Source organism: Equus caballus, chromosome 27 (genome assembly GCF_041296265.1).
Source record: "Equus caballus isolate H_3958 breed thoroughbred chromosome 27, TB-T2T, whole genome shotgun sequence".
In the NCBI taxonomy this organism is placed as follows: Eukaryota; Metazoa; Chordata; class Mammalia; order Perissodactyla; family Equidae; genus Equus; species Equus caballus.
Window position 1 is genome coordinate 38,456,675 of NC_091710.1, and position 16,438 is coordinate 38,473,112.

The 16,438-nt window shown below is 37.5% G+C and overlaps 1 protein-coding gene across 21 annotated transcripts in view; it reads right to left on the minus strand.

Annotated features, from left to right (window-relative positions):
• Positions 1-16,438, minus strand: part of MTUS1 (microtubule associated scaffold protein 1) — a 141,897-nt gene that overhangs the window by 51,278 nt on the left and 74,181 nt on the right. For 19 of the 21 annotated variants that reach the window (XM_070252883.1, XM_070252885.1, XM_023630956.2 and 16 more), the window contains 2 exons: positions 11,601-11,735; positions 8,765-8,803 (listed from right to left, as the gene is read on the minus strand). In XM_070252883.1, coding sequence (XP_070108984.1) covers positions 8,765-8,803; positions 11,601-11,735 — 174 coding nt within the window. The remainder of the gene's footprint in view (positions 1-8,764; positions 8,804-11,600; positions 11,736-16,438) is intronic. The other 2 variants (XM_070252880.1, XM_070252879.1) reach the window with 1 other exon arrangement.

Genomic DNA, 16,438 nt, shown 5'->3' on the forward strand with positions numbered 1-16,438 from the left:
TATGGATACAAGAAAATTACACTGGCAACATGCTCACGTAAGCTAATATTATTAAACCAGGAATAGCCCAAACTCTTAACGTTTTAATTTTAAAAAGTACAAGGAAATGTGTGAAAAAATGATCTATGCTTGTTTCCAAGATTTTCTAAAAAAACAAGACTCAGTAACAGATATAAATGTAGAAACTGTTAACCATAAATAACCCTATTCAATGCTGTTAAAATGTGCAGGAAGCAGTTACTCTTTTAGAAATTCTACAGAGCGTTTAGGCTGTGAAGAGGGAAGGAGATAGGCAGGAAAGGAAATTTTGAATAATTCCTTCTCCTTCTTCCGTCAACCCCCCCCCTGCCAATTTAGAGGCTGTCAACAAGCGAGACAGACCCTGTCAAGGGTTAGCTGTGGGAAAGACACAGACAATGGAGCTTGTAAACACACTGCACCCATGGTAACTGGAGCACAAAAACCAAGGGATTCAAGTCAAGAAAAGCTACATTTAGGTGTTGTCTTTTCACTTTATCCCAGTTTATTATTAAAGAAAACAATCTTTTTTCCAGATTCTGAACATCGGTATGCCAAAATCACCCCTCCTCCCTACCCCCCACCACAAAATGGGTAAAAGCCAAGATACCAACCAGCACTAAAATTATAAATAGAGGAATAAAGTTATATATTGATATTATTAAAAACAGACATGACACCATCCCATACAGGATGGTTTTTTTTTGGGGGGGGGGGGGGGTATCTTTTCTGTTTAAGTAATAGTAAACTCTAAATTATCCTGGTTAAAAGGGAAATCCTTTATCCGATGCTATTCAAAAGAAGCAATTAGCAACATGCCACCAATTCATCATATTCATTCAAATTTTTACTTGAACTGCACTAAGCTATACCACATATATTGAAAGTAAATATTGTTTACGATATCCTTAAACAGCGGAGCGAGGAACTGCAAGAATAAAGGGAAGCAGTGCCAGTCAGAAGGAAAAGTCAGAGGGCAGAAGCAGTAGTTTGTTTGTACAGTAAAGTACAACACACAAAAAAAGGTGTACTATGCAAAACACCAGGGACAGCTCAGGCTGGGTGTCAACTCTTTCCCAAACGTAGTCTGCCCCCTGGTGGCAATCTAGCACAAGTGCGCGAAAGCAAAGGCACAGCCTTCACGATCCTTGAGTGGTAGCAGCCAACTCAACCATCTACTATGTGCCAGGCACTGTCCTAAACACTTTGTACGTATTCACTCTTTTACATAACTGAGCAAGCAGTTATTGTAGCGTTACAACTATTTTTGTAATAGATATACTTCTGGGGACTGGGGAAGCATCGATTTAAAAATTGGGTCAAAAAGGTTCTTTGATTACCTATTTGATCAGCTGTTGTCACTTGTGCACTACCTGTAGTTTCTGAACTTATACTAAACACAGAAGTACCTACAGATAAGAAAGTGTCCATCTTTGTTACTATACAAAGTCTTGATTTATGAGAACAGGATAAGGATCACCATGGACAGTAAGGAATAACTTAAGGAATTTCTGGTGCCTAAGAGAGAACAAGGTAGTTACAGGTATAAAAATTAAGAATAAGATGTGTTTTTATGAAGTGCAGCAAAGCTTGCTTTACAAAAACAAAACCATGATTTAAAATTGTATGTACAGTAGGATCTCAACTAAACAAAAGCAATAAATAATATTGAAGGAAATACACCAAAATGCCAGCAATGCTCTGGGAGCTGGGGTATGGATGATTTTAAATTTCTTTGCTATATGTTTCTGTATTTTTCCATTTTTTTAAACAAAGACCAGGGAGTCAGAAAAATAAACTTTTTAAAAAGTTTAAGTGACAGAGTAGTTTTATAGAAAGTCTACAAAATGAGTTTCTATTAATGCCACAAATAAAGAAAAACAACTAAAAACTAATTGAATCAAGTCTTTAGTAAGGCTTAAAAAACAAAAGAAGGTATGATATGGATGATACAAGTGTTTGGCAGGGCAATGTGTTATAACATCACAGCATGCATATTCAAACAAGAATCATGGATTCTGCTGGAGTCTGTGTAGAAGTGTGTGTGTGCGTGTGTGCGTGTGCGTGTGTGTGTGTGTGTGTGTGTGTGTGTGTGTTTAATCAGTGACTTGATTTTAGAAAACAATGATGCTATGATTCTAGGCATGACTCTAGCATATGCCGTGCAGGGTTGCTTAGATGCCAGGAAATGCATCCAAACTAGTCTGATTTGTTTGTTGTTGTTAAGGATCATGAATAATCTGGAGAAGATTAATACTTAAACCAGGGTTTCAAGCATCTCTATTCAACCCATCTTCCCCAGAACTCTAACACGGCGTATCAATCTTAACATTTATCTCCTCACTTTCCCTAATGCAACTGTAAATGCTAGATTTTCTTCATTTTTATGCCTCATAATCTTTATTGTCTTATGTTCAAATCTCTTTTCCAACTGCAGAAAGTTAATTCAGGGTTCAATTTTTTCATGACGTCCTCTTCCTTAATAGAAAGAAGAATGCCTATAAGATACATTATGAATAATTATCCAAAAATTCACATAAAAGAATTAGAAAAAATGTCAACCTCCACTCACCCATAAAATTGTAAGTTCTCCAAGACCAGTGACATTGCCTTTTACTTCTCTGGTCTCCCAAAATAAGAGCAGTAATGTTTTACCCATGTACAATGTTTGCTTTTAAAAACAAACAAAAAAAACACATGTTGATTGTAGAGTACTTAAAAAGTAAAATTTAAACTAAGTGTATATCATGGTGCTCTGTAAATAGTTTTTAAACTTAATATAAGCTTAATAAACTTGTTAAAAATTTCACACTTATCTTTCCACAGCATTAAACAACCCTGTATATTGTCATTTTAATGGCTTCAAAAATGTCATTGTCATTGAACATAATTTAAACAGCACCTGTTGTTCAAATCATTCAAGTTGTTTCCAATTCTTTTCCCTCTTCTAAAGAATTCTGAAAAGCAATAAATAAGTAAATGCATTATTTTCCTAGAATCAATCCTGATAAATAGGATTGGATAGAAGGCTCTTGTTATATGTCACCAAAGTGCCTCCAGAAAGGAGGTAATTTACGCTCCCTCAGGAGTACGGATGAGGCGCCTGGGCCTCACTCATTCACCAACACCGGGTAGTACTCTTAAAAACAGGCAAGAACCAACAGCACATTGCTTTAATCAGCATCCTGTAAACCTTTACATATGTTTCTCAGCCCTCCATATTTCTTCTTTTGTGTCTGTCCAATTCATTCTGTATTGTAGAGTCATTTTTATCTTGCTGATTTCAGAGAGCGCTATATGCAGTAAACATGTTGCACATGTTGTCCCCGTTTGCTTAACATTGTTTATGATTTTTTCCTTGAGATATAACTGATATAACATATTTGTCTTGGGTGTACAACACAGTGATTCGGTATTTGTGTAGATAGCAAGATGATCAGCATAACAAGTCTAGTTACAGCCGACATCCGTCACCACGTTTATAACGTTCTTGACTAAGGGGAAGTCTAAAACTTCTGTTGCCATGATTATTAATCTTTTCTTTTATACTCATGTTCCTTTGCTCAAAGGCCTTTGCTCTCAAGTCTCTATTCTTGGTGCTCTTATCATTATAACTTTTGTTTAAAACTTATAGTTTTCATTCCCGTCAATCTGGAATACATTTGTATGTAGTGTGTGAAGTAGGAATCTGGCTGTGGCTAAAAAGGGCCCTTGTCCCAATGAGACTTACTAAATAATCCACACTTTTTCCTGATTCGCAACATCAAATTTATCACATATCAAAACAGCATCTGCGTTTTAAGTCTGAGAGGAAAATTATAAGCATAAAGCAACACTGAAAGACAACCTCCCCGCTCCTCTCACTGGAGGAAACCCTGGCCACACCAGTGTCACCTTGTCAGAGCAGGTCTGCAACCTGCAACCATTTCCCAACACTTGGGAAAAGCGGTACAGAAAGCCACCCTGTCCTCCTGTGCTGTATTTAGTAAACGCACACGGAAGGAGCAGTGCATCTTCCTCTTCCCAGGGCAGACACCATGGCACCTGAGACAGATGCTCTCGTGTAAAACAATCAGGGCACTGGATAAATACAACTCTGATGCTTTGGTATCCCAAACAGATTTAATGTGTGGTACAACCAAGGTAATAATAGTATGTGGTATGTGTGACATCTTCCTTATAAACAGTAAACCAAGTTTTATTTAGAGTCAACGTTGGCTAGAATCTTAGAGCATCATAATCTTTAAATAAATTACAACAGCTAGACCCTACGAGGGTGGTTCTTGACCTTCACTGGTTTTTCCTGCTTGCTTTAAGGATTTAAAATAATTCAACTTTCTGTACAAGAACTCTTAAGAGTAAGCCACTAGAATCATACGAATGACAGAAAGGATCATTGTCGTCACCATCCCTAACAGCAGGAGCAGCTACCATTTGAGAGCTTTTTATACAACTTTATGAGATCAAAATTATTTTGGTTTTTACTGGGAATTATTCCCAAAATAACTCTTTATTCCCAAATGAGAAATTTGAGACTTGGAGAGGCTTAGCAACCAACCCAAAGCCAGGACACGAGTAGAATGTGGCAAGACCAAGATTTAAACAAATATTCCATGCTACAAAAGTTCATTCTCTTTCTGCTCCTCTTCATAGTCTTATGAGATAATGGAACTGTCTTTGAAATAACTGATTAAAAGGTAAACTAAAACAGCGACATGAAATTTTCGATGACTACATTAGCCAACAATTTAAAAAACAGTACCCAATGTTGACCAGACTATGACAAAGCCAGCACTCTTTTATGTTGTCAATCATGGTATAAATGGATATGAAACTTCTGGAAAACAATTTGGTTATTTCAGTGAAGTGACTACAAATATTCATGTTTGATTTACTCACACCATTTTTAAGAATCTATCACAAGAAACTTCCACAAACCTTGAAAGTGATAATTGTAAAGGTGTTCATCATGGAATCAGTTATGCGATACAGAAGCACCCCACATACTCAAGAGGAGTAGTTAAATGTTGCTGCATATGCTAAATGTCCTAGTCATTAAAAGTGATTACTTCTGTTAAGTGACAAAACAGAATCTAAAGCTACCTGAATTTTATTTAAAATCGCAAATTTAAAAAAACTAAGGGGTGATTTCTAAACCTCTAAATGCTAAACTATTTAGAATTTAGCAAACTGCTATAATTGACTGTTTTACTAAAATGAAACGATATGAAGTTGGTCAACTTAATCTTCGCCACTGTTCGTTGCTTTAGAAAAAAAAAAACTCTCTCAAAGCCCTAAAATTATTTAAAATTATTTAAAATTTAATGCTCAAGGGAACATGTTTGTACGTGGAGGAAATGTCTTCTGTATGATCTAAAAGATGATCATTTGCAAGCAGAATACGAAGAAGTCAAGGTGCTTTGTAGTCATAGAATATGACAGCAGGAGAAACCTTAGTGATCAATCATTTCAATTACACAGAAAAGAAAACTAATATCTAAGAGGTTACATGATCCACTCAAAGTCACTGGCTGTTTGGACACCATTTCTTAGCATCAAAGCTGTTCCTTCAGAAGCCAACTACTCTGACTTTTCTTCGGCAGGCTCATCACAATATCAGGTTAGTCTTAAGTAATGATAATAACTAATAATCAACTAGAAAAACCTGGAAAAGTCATGATTTATAATTTTTGGAAAATACATGTTCATGCCACATAATCTAGATTAAATCACAATGTTGACCCCTTAAAAGACATCTTTTTTCACTGCAATTACTAGAGCATGGATAACTAAGAGTTAACTGGAGACAGGCAGTCACAAACTCTGTGCCATTTCTACTGAAATATGCCCCATTTCTCCGCTATGGTTAAAGGATTTGCCAAACAAAACCACACAATTCTTACTTTCCATTTCTTTTCTCACTTAATCAGGAGTTAATTTGCCATTCTGATAACCAAACCTGTCAAGGGTGACTGATACGTCAAGGGTCAAGGATATGCTTTGGAAATAAGGCTTGATGTCAGCACAACAATGTGACAAGGGAAAACACCTAACGCTAACAGTTTTTCTCTATAGTAGAAAGGAGATATATAACTGAGGATTATCATTCACTATGCCTGTCAGAAGAAATATCCTTTATAATAGTTTACGTGATCATAGACTTCAGACGTAAATTAAGATGGCCTTTCCAAGTTTCATATTTAATTCAAATTAAAACAAGTATATTAGATCTATTTAGCCAGCCCCTTTACTGTGACCACTATCAATGGCAGCTTTCAAAGCACTGAAAACTCACACACAAATACTTACCAAAAGAACTACAAAACTTACTTTCGAAAACCACAAAAAATTGTTGAAAGATATTAAAGAAGACCTAACTAAAAAGGAAGACATCCCATATGTATGGATCAGAAAACTTAACATTGTAAAGATGGCAATACTCCACAAATTCTATAGAAATCCCAGCTGACTTTACAGAAATTGTCAAGCTGACCCTAAAGTTCACATGGAAATTCAAAACATCTTGAAAAAGAAGAACAAGTCAGAGGACTCATACTTTCTGATTTCAAAACACTACATCACAGTAATCAAGACAGTGTGGTACTGGGAAGGACAGACACATCGATCCACGGAATAGATTTGAGAGTCCACAAATAAATCCTCACATTTACAGTCAAGTATTTTTTAACAAAAGTGCCAAGACATTTCAATGAGGAGAGAATGGTGTTTTCAACAAACGGTGCTGGATATCTGCATGCAAAAGAATGAAGTTGGACACCTTACTTCATATCATACACAGAAATTAACTCAAAATGGATCAAGGACCTAAGTGTAAGAGCCAAAAGCATAAACCCTTAGAAGAAAACATAGGCATACGTCTTCATGAGCTTGGATCAAGCAATGGTTTCTTAAATATAACACCAAAAGCCTAAGCAACAAAAGGAAAAATAGATAAATTGGATCCTGTCAAAATTAAAAATGTTTGTGCTTCAAAGGGCACCATCAAAGTGAAAAACCAACCCACAGAACGGGAGAAAATACTTGCAAATCACCAATCTGATAAGGGTGTAGTAGTCAGAATATATTAAGAAGTCCTGCAACTCTATGATAATAACAAATAATTCAATAATGGGCAAAGGATTTGAATAAATGTTTCCCCAAAGAAGATATACAATGGCCAATAAGCTTATGAAAAAATGCTTAACATCATCAGGCATCAGGGAAATGCAAATGCAAACTACAAGGAGATACCACTTCATACCCACTAGAATGGCTATAATAAAAAAAGACAGACAAAAGCAAGAAAGTGTCGGCAAGGATGAGGAGAAACTAGACTCCTCAGACGCTGCTGGTGTAAATGTAAAATGGCGCAGCCACTTCAGAAAACATTCTGGAAGTTTCTCCATTAACCACAGAGTTATCAGATATCTAGCCTTCTCTGATAAAGGCTATCCTATTTTCTAACATGAACAAAGTCATTCTACAACGTTAGCCATCATTCTCTCCTAAATATTAGGACATGCTAGAAATTTAAAACAAAAGAAAATTAAAATCTCCAAGCGCGCAGAATAGTTTCTTTCATTTTTTTTTTTTTTTAATTAGAAAAGCTTTAGTAAACATATATATTCAAACTCAGACTATTGGGGAACGTTAGATCTGCTTTAAGAGGCTACCAAAGGTTAGCAGTTGCGATATAATTCCCTCACACTTCCCTGCCTTACTAAGCTGAGGAGACTGAACACACATCTTGCAGCATCGAGGATTTTAGCTGTTCCCTACGTAACGTGATCCACCCTCTTCTCTTTAACTGCCCTCTATGTACAGGGGGTCACAAATTTACCCCTCCTAGATCACGCCCTTTAACCAGGCCTCTCGCAGGACCACGTAACCCTCCTTCCCAAAACTGACTGCAATTGTGATTTTATGTTTATTTGTGCAATTCTTGGACTTTCCTGTAAGCTTCCTGAAGACAAAGCCCTTGTTCATTTTTGGCTCACCACCATAGACTTAGCACCCGGTTCCGCCACAATGCACGATAAATTGTAATCCATGTGCTATAAGAATCTTTCTCCTCTTTAACTGGCGTTCTAACCGTCAATGGATTTAGACGCTACGCAATTGTCTTATAACTGCATATTAAATAAGAGAATGTATGTAGTGTCCAGGGACCTGATTAGCCATAGAGAAAACATAGGGACTGTAGTGACTACGTTTTGTGAAATCTTCTACGGCTTCTCGCGAGGCAGTTTCTTGATTCCCAGTTCTGGTTCAAACGGGGGAGGCTGCGGGCTGTCTTAGAGACAGATGTGAGTTTGTTCAATAGAATTATAAAAAAGAGGAGAAAAATGATAAGCTGTTGAACTGTTAAAAGGTGTTCAAACCTGATCTTGCGATTATTTAACAATTAAAGACTATGCAACTTTAAAACAGTATTCGTCTTGGAAAAAAGTATATTCTTCACTTCAATTTAGACCACATTTTTAAAAATCACTGTTTTAAAAACTAAAACTATCTGTTATTCATAAAATGCCTTTTTGTGTCGGATGGCTTGTCAGTCATGCTCACTAAGCTTTAACCCAATGCTGGCCCAGGTCATAAGCAGTTACGTTTATGCCACAAACCTGAAATTCTATTTATAAGCATACTAGTGAAGAGTCACTGTAAATACATTTAAATATTTGCCATGATAACATGACTTTACAAAAAGATTCTTTTTTCTCCATCCATATTTAAAGTGGTCACTTACCCGCATTAAAAGCTGTAAAAAGACTTTTTCTTGAAGGACCTAAAATATAAAAGAAACATTTTTAAAATACATTTATATTTTATATGAAATATCACACAAAAATAAATCATTTAAGAAATAAAGGTTGTTTTAAATTTTCAAAAACAATCCATTAACATCTAAATTTTAGGTTCCTGGTGGGAAATACCACTGAGATACAACCAACTTTATTAAGTATATTCTAAGGATAAAATGAGATTCCAAATAACATCAAAACGGTAGCTTAGGGGCTGGCCCGGTGGCGCAGCAGTTAAGTTCGCACGTTCCACTTCGGTGGCTCCGGGTTCGCCGGTTCAGATCCTGGGTGCAGACATGGCACTGCTCAGGGCCAGTCTTCCTCAGCAAAAAGAGAAGGATTGGCAGTGGTTAGCTCAGGGCTAATCTTCCTCACAAAAAAAAAAAAAAAAACAAAACACAAAAAACGGTAGTTTTAGAGTGATATGAATTCATCATTGCAAAGATGATCAGTTTTAACATGGCAATCTACAGTACTTTTCTAGTCAAGAATAGCTGAAATTCAAATTTTAACAGAACTGAATTTACACATTTATTACATACATAATGCTATTTCACTGCTGACAGAGCAAAAAAGGCCTGATTTTATAAAAGCCAGTCACCAGTGTGTAATTAACTTGCTATTCACACTTGCTATTCAGCTATGAAGGCAAACATACTTAAGCTTTTTCTCCTAACTGATACAATATAAAACACAACCAGGCGAATCCTTTCACAATGTATGTATATATCAAATCATCAAACATATTAAAACTATTTGTCAATGATACATCAATCAAGCTGGGGGGAAACATACAACCAGCAGTGGTAACAGGTACACAGCTACAGAGATAAGCCACTGGAGGAAAACTACCAAGTGCTTCTACTTGGCATGAAATAGTCACTTTAGGGCACTAATAGGTCACTTTAGGACCTGAAGATCACTAGTTAGAACAGCTGCCACATCCTATAAGTGGATTTTAGAGATGATAATCTCTTAAAATCTGTGGCCATTATAAACGGAAAGCACTGATTCCCACTCAAGTAGAACCTTTGTGATACAAAAGCTTACAAATTCAATAGTGAGATGTTTTAGCATACTAGAGTTACTGTTCAAGTTATCAGTAGAACCATGAAGTTCTAATTCTCTGAAAGTTCTTAGTATTAAAGTTCAATGACGTTTCTTTTCAGCTATTGGGGTATACGTCGATTATGGGGCTTTATCATCATCAATAAAAACCACAGATTCACAGGCTGATGTCACCCCAGCAAGACGTCCTTTCATGCCTCAGAAGTTTATTTAAGACCCTGGAGAGATGAGAACCTGCTGGCACACTGAAGAATCTTTTTTTTTTTGGAGGAAGATTAGCCCTAAGCTAACATCCGCCACAAATCCTCCTCTTTTTGCTGAGGAAGACTGGCCCTGAGCTAACATCCGTGCCCATCTTCCTCTACTTTATATGTGGGACGCCTGCCACAGCATGGCTTGACAAGTGGTGCCACATCCGCACCCGGGATCCGAACCAGCGAACCCTAGGCTGCCGAAGTGGAACATGCGAACTTAACCACTGCGCCACCTGGCCAGCCCCTAAAGAATCTTCTTGCCAATATTTATTCATATTTTCTCTTCAATTCAACAGAAAGGAAAGTGTTGATGAACATTGACTAGGTAATTAGCCTCAAGTTACCACAGGATCCATTACACACACACACACGTTGAGGATGCAGAGCAACAGATATTCTCAAATTGCTGTGAGAGACTAACACCTTTCTGGAAAGTTCTTTAGTAACATATATTAACAATTTCAAAAAGATTCATACAGTTTAACCTAGTAATTCCTCTCCCAGGGATGTCTCATGGAAGTAATTAGAATCTGAAGCAACGAACAAAGTTCACAGTCAAAGATGTTTGTCTCGGTGTATGACGCGCCACAGTAAAAGTCAGCAACTCTCCGGGAACCACGGAAATGGAAAACAGTGGGCTATTTCACAGCCATTTAAAATGAAGATGTTCTCACAATATACTTAACAAAAAGCAAGACACAAGAGAGTGTACATATTATGCCCTGAGTTTTCTTGAGACAAAAACAAAACGATTACATGTGCAGAGGGAAAAAAATGGAGGAAATGCAAGTTATTCACAGTTGATGGGATGAAGGAAGACTCTGCTTATGTTTCTGTGTTTCTCAAATTCTCTAACATAAATATGGGTCACATATTACAGGTCACGTGTCTCATTCACAATTATTCTTTCAGTTAAGTGATCTTTCAACTCACTGAGCACAGATGAAACTTCTAATGTGCTTCAGACCTGCTGTGATAAAGGTGCACGAGAACATTCCATATTAAGTATACACCACGTATCTTGTAAACCTGGAAGTTATTCCTCATAGCCACAGCAGTTACAAAGTGGGTAATACAAAGAAGGAGAAGAGAAAGAATAAAGAACACGCTTTGGACCAAAGGTGGGAACTAAGCTATGCATTTCTATGTCATTACTCCATATCACTCCCTTAGAATAATTTACCTCTACAGGTTTTATTTATTTTCACCCTATACTTTTGTTGACTTATATGCTCTATCTGCCAACTTATATGTATCAAGTTTTAACTATAGGACCTACTGACTCTCAGAACAAGCGAGCTCCCTCAGCCTAACAATGTGTTATATGTCTTTATTCAACACATGTTTTGTAAATGATAGTTCAATACACCATGAACTTAATTGTCAAAATTTAACTTCCTACAGGCCAAGGACTTAAAAAGTCTTGTCTTCCCCCTTCTCTCCACAATGAGGACCACACCTTTTGGAGGAGTTTTGAGTAAGTGTGCATGTGTTCTGGGCACCAGAGGCTTCAGATACAAGGATCCTGAGGAACCATTTTGAAATGCTGGTTTTGGAGGGTTTTCCTCATACTTGATGACAGTGGCATTACCAGCTGTAATAAAACAGAAAAGTACAGTTTTAATGGATAAATACAATATCAGTTTTCTGCAATTTATTCCTTCCTCCTTGACTCAACAAGTGCTCACTAAACACCTCCAATGAGGCAGTCATTACTGCACGTTAGGAGTACTAAGACTGATAACAGGTGATTCCCATCCTCGCGGATGCAAGGTGAGCAGGAACTCCTACATCCGCCCTGGAACAAAGCTGCAGAAGCCTCAAAGCTGCAACACAGAAGGGAATCCCACCTAAATAAGAAAAACCGTCTTTCATATTACACGTAAATCTTTCCTCTCTCACTCACACAGGAATCCTCTCTGGAAAAAAAATTGTTTGCAGGCCCTAAAAGAATTGCTAAAGAAAGGACTCTTGGAGAAATCTGGATGCTAACCAACTTTGCTTAGGCTGTGGTGTAATTCTGAGTCCACTACAGTTAACTAGGCAAAGGGGACTCCCACAGAAGTAGACCTCTACTATTTCCCAGGGAAAACATAAGGGTACAGGTGAGAGGGAAGAATTAAGAGAGCAAACACTACGCTTTAGGTATAATACGCCAGTGAGTCCTGGAAAGGGCATCTACTATTTCGCCACAGTCTCTGATTTTGCTTCTCTTCCTTCACTGGGATGCTAAAGACAACCTTAGCATATCAAGTGACAGCGACACTTTAGAATGAAGAACACAGCTTTCAAAAATAATGTGATAATTTTCTATCAGAATCAAAATTTGAAACCATGGAGAAACAATTACGGCAAAGCGTTCAGTAGATGACTAGCTTACTCTTATTTCTGCTTTTGCCCAATAATGACTGAAGACTTTGGCATCAAAAAACTAAATATCTTTCAGTTGCATAAGACAACTGTGTTGACCATATTTCTATAGGTTTTTCCTAAATTGTGAATTTCCTCTTGATATTTATGGCTTCCCATTGGATTAAAAAGGGAACCTGAATTTTCTACAGCATCTTTAAGATGTGTATTTGTACTTAGGGCAAGGAAAAGGGCAGAGGGAAAAGAAAGAGTAGGGCTTGTTCCTGCACTCTGAATTCCAAAGGAGAATGCACTTTCGCATTATATTTTTGTGGAAGGTGTATTTGATCCATAACGAGGGCCTATGAAATAGTGTTCCTCTGCTATGGTATGGTTAAGTGGACTCTGTGGCTACTTTAGGACTATAACCATCATTCCCGTCATTTATTGCCCTGTTTTGGGCAGAGAGAATGTACATTTCAAAATCTGATAGTGTCAAAAACCTTAGAGGAAAGGTTTGAAAAATAGTATCAGGCTGTAAAGAGAAAAACAGAAAAAACTTGTCTTAAATTTTATTAAGTGGGTAACTGCAGCAATGACCTAATTAAAGAAAAAAAAATCAGTATTTCCTTTAAAGAAAACCATTCTAAATTCATACTTTTCCTTTTACTACTCCATAAGAATAATCTTTGAAAAAGCACACTGTTCAGAAGCTTAGCTCCTACAAGGAATTTTACGAGTACTGTTTTGCTTTTCCTAAGAAATTATCATGTTATCATGTTATACAACACTCAAGAGTCTAAACACAGCACTTTGTGTTTCTCTCCATATCCAAGAAAAAACAAAAACCAAATAGAAATACTTGGAAAGTTTTCTGGTTCAATCTTCCTGTAAAGTTAACCTTTTTATCCATCTCCTCTTGTTGACCATAGAGACCACGTCTAAGGCACCCTACACTCACTCGCCACAGGCGAAATCTGGAGATTCATCTGTTCACTAACCAGTTTCCAAGCTTAATTTCCCCTCCACCAACCCAGATTGGATTTTTTATTGTTTGTTTCTAAATAGTCTTCAACACCCAGTTCTCAGCATCCAATTCTATTTTAATATTCAACACTTATAATCGTACATTTCTTTATTACCAACCTTGATCTCTCTCTTCATCTCACATTCTAGAAAGGGGCAAGATAGCTATCTTATTTACAAATATGTTATAAATTTGAAAATAGCTAGAAATTTTTCACCAGGCTGAACTATCCCAACTCCTACAACAGTGCTTACAGATGGCACAGTCAAACCCTTTATGTAAAAAGATGTTCTTCTCCCTTGATCTCCGTCAACTTCCTCTACTGTGAGCGATCTGTTCATTCTTCCTGTGCCCAGATAAGATTTTCAATATTAGGTCAAATCAACAGACAGCCTTCCATCCTACTGACAAGCCTCTGTCAATTCCCTACCCTTCTTTCTAATTCTTTCCTTCCCAGAACCCAGAGACTTGATTTTTCCAAAGTTGACAGGGAGCTAATGTAAGTGGTAATACTGAAGATGCTGCTCCTATAAAATTCATCACAAATTTTCAAAGGATGGATAGTGAGTGACTTCATAGTCTTAAAATAACAGAACCAAAATTTCATAGGACGTATTTTTTAGATTTTCGTATTAAATAGATATTGGGTTTCAATTAGCATTTTAGCTTTTGCTAAATCAACATCCAAAAAGTGAAGTAAATGAAGTTACTAGAGTCTTCATATATTATTATAACAATCTGGATTATAGTCTTACTTACTTGAACCATTTAAAAAATTATATTCAGCAGCAAATAAGTCACTTATTTAGATTTTGCAAACCGGAACTGAGTTTAATTTACAGCCCTAATATAAAATCGTATGATCCTAAATTCATGCTTTTCATTTCTAAGCTTTAAACACAAAGACTTTCAGTTTCCAAAGAACTTGGTAGAAGAATTTCTCACTAAAGCAAAAGACATTTCTCATGAGGCACAATACTCCTGTCCCCTGGCTCTCTGTCACACACAGAACAGGAGGTGTTGTCCTGGAAACAAACAGTCTCTCTGCCACTCTTCAGGCTCAACACAACACCTGATCCAGCACCAGATCTACCATCAACTTTGTAACACATGAGTGTCAAAATCCGTACTTCAAGGATAACATTTCTGAGTTTGACTCAGGTACAAACAGACACACAAACATTTACATCTATATGTAACATATTTATATATATATAAACACTCAGTATCTAAAAGCTCTCCTCTAAGCTGGCCCATTGCTTTCTAGTAAACATCAAGTTGAAGGATGTCCTTAACTATGAGTCATGATGCCCTTAAAGTATTTCTCCTGCCCTCGATTTCAGTTCCTAACGTGGCAGCTGGCTGGGTATCCTAGTGATTTCTAAGCTCTCTCTTGTCCAGAGTTATTATATCCAAACGAGAAACTCTTCTGTGGCGAAAGTTCCAATATAATAAGAGAAGCATATTAGTTTCAAGTAATGGAGTGGAATCCATAATAAGTGAGTTCTAGTTCCCACTTGGTTACCACCTAGCTGTGCTAAATCTCTTCACCTCTCTCTGTGTAACGAGTGGGTCTGAATATCAGGTATGGAAACAGGCAGTACATATGCTGTCATGGGGCTCCACTAACTGAGTATGGTATTCAGTCCCACTAAGGCCAAACACACCCTCAGAATCCTCCTAAACACAGTGCTCCAGGGAGCCATGACAACTCAGTGACAGCTGGTCTGCAGAGTCAATATGTGAAATTCCACACGTGGTCACCTAGGTCTCGGCCAGCTCTAACATAGTTTAAAACTGCCCATGCTCTATTGTCATCCTTGGTCCTAGCTGTCTCAATTAGACCAGAATAACAAATCCTCTGCAATCTTTATTTTTCATTTCCCCATGGTCAAAATGTGGTTCAAGTGAAATGAGAGAGAGAGAGATGACTGAATCTGAAGAGAAAATGAAGCGAGATTCTCAGAGACCCCTAAGCAGAAGAAATGATTTACCCATTAGAGAAGAGCTTCTCACTGTTCCAGACTTTTATTTGCAAACTAACATTTCATTCCACATTTTAGCATCTAGTTAACATTAGTTTTTGTTTTGTTATGACATTATGTAGATACACACAGAGCCAACATTCTGTTCATGTCTTGAATTTTCTGTGACTCCCCACTGTGCCAGATCATCTGTCCACCTGGCTTGAAATCAAATCACTACTGACGTCTAAGCTTTCAAATTCCAAGAGCAAAATTACTCAACTTTGCAATGACAAGAATGTCTCATATAAACCCTAGGAAAACAATAAAAGAATGAAAACAAAATTAATACCAGTCTGGATAATAGTATTTTCCTATTAAATAGTCCATGCAGACGTGCAGAAGCATTAAGCATGTTTGGTAATATACGGCCGGAGTATATGCTGTCTGCCTTTCATCCCTACCTCACCTACGGCAGACATCACTAGGCAAACACAAACCTTTGCTCTGAACCTGGAAGCAGCCTGAAAAACTTTCAGCTCTGTACTCCAGGTGATTCGTACCAACTAACCAGTATTGGCAGGTGAGACAATACCCAACTAACCATCCTGCAATGAGGAAGAGACTGCGTGTAAATAAGCCTAAACCTTCTCTCTACCAGCTTAATCACTTCAACAACTCAAAACATCCCCCTTCCAAACTCTTAGGCACCATCTTACTGTGGTGAAGAAAACAGAAGTGGTCAGAAACGTGTTGCTGCAAGGATTGTGGAGATGATCTAGTCCTCCCCACCCATTCATCAGGTGAGAAGACTGAGGCCGAGAGAGTGAACGATCGTCCAACTTCACATGAGTTAGCAGGAAAACTAGGAGGAGTCTGAGCTGAACGCCCTTTTCTACGTATCACACTGTCAGCACCTCGGCTGGCCACGAAGGTGAAAGAAAAGAATGTTCTATT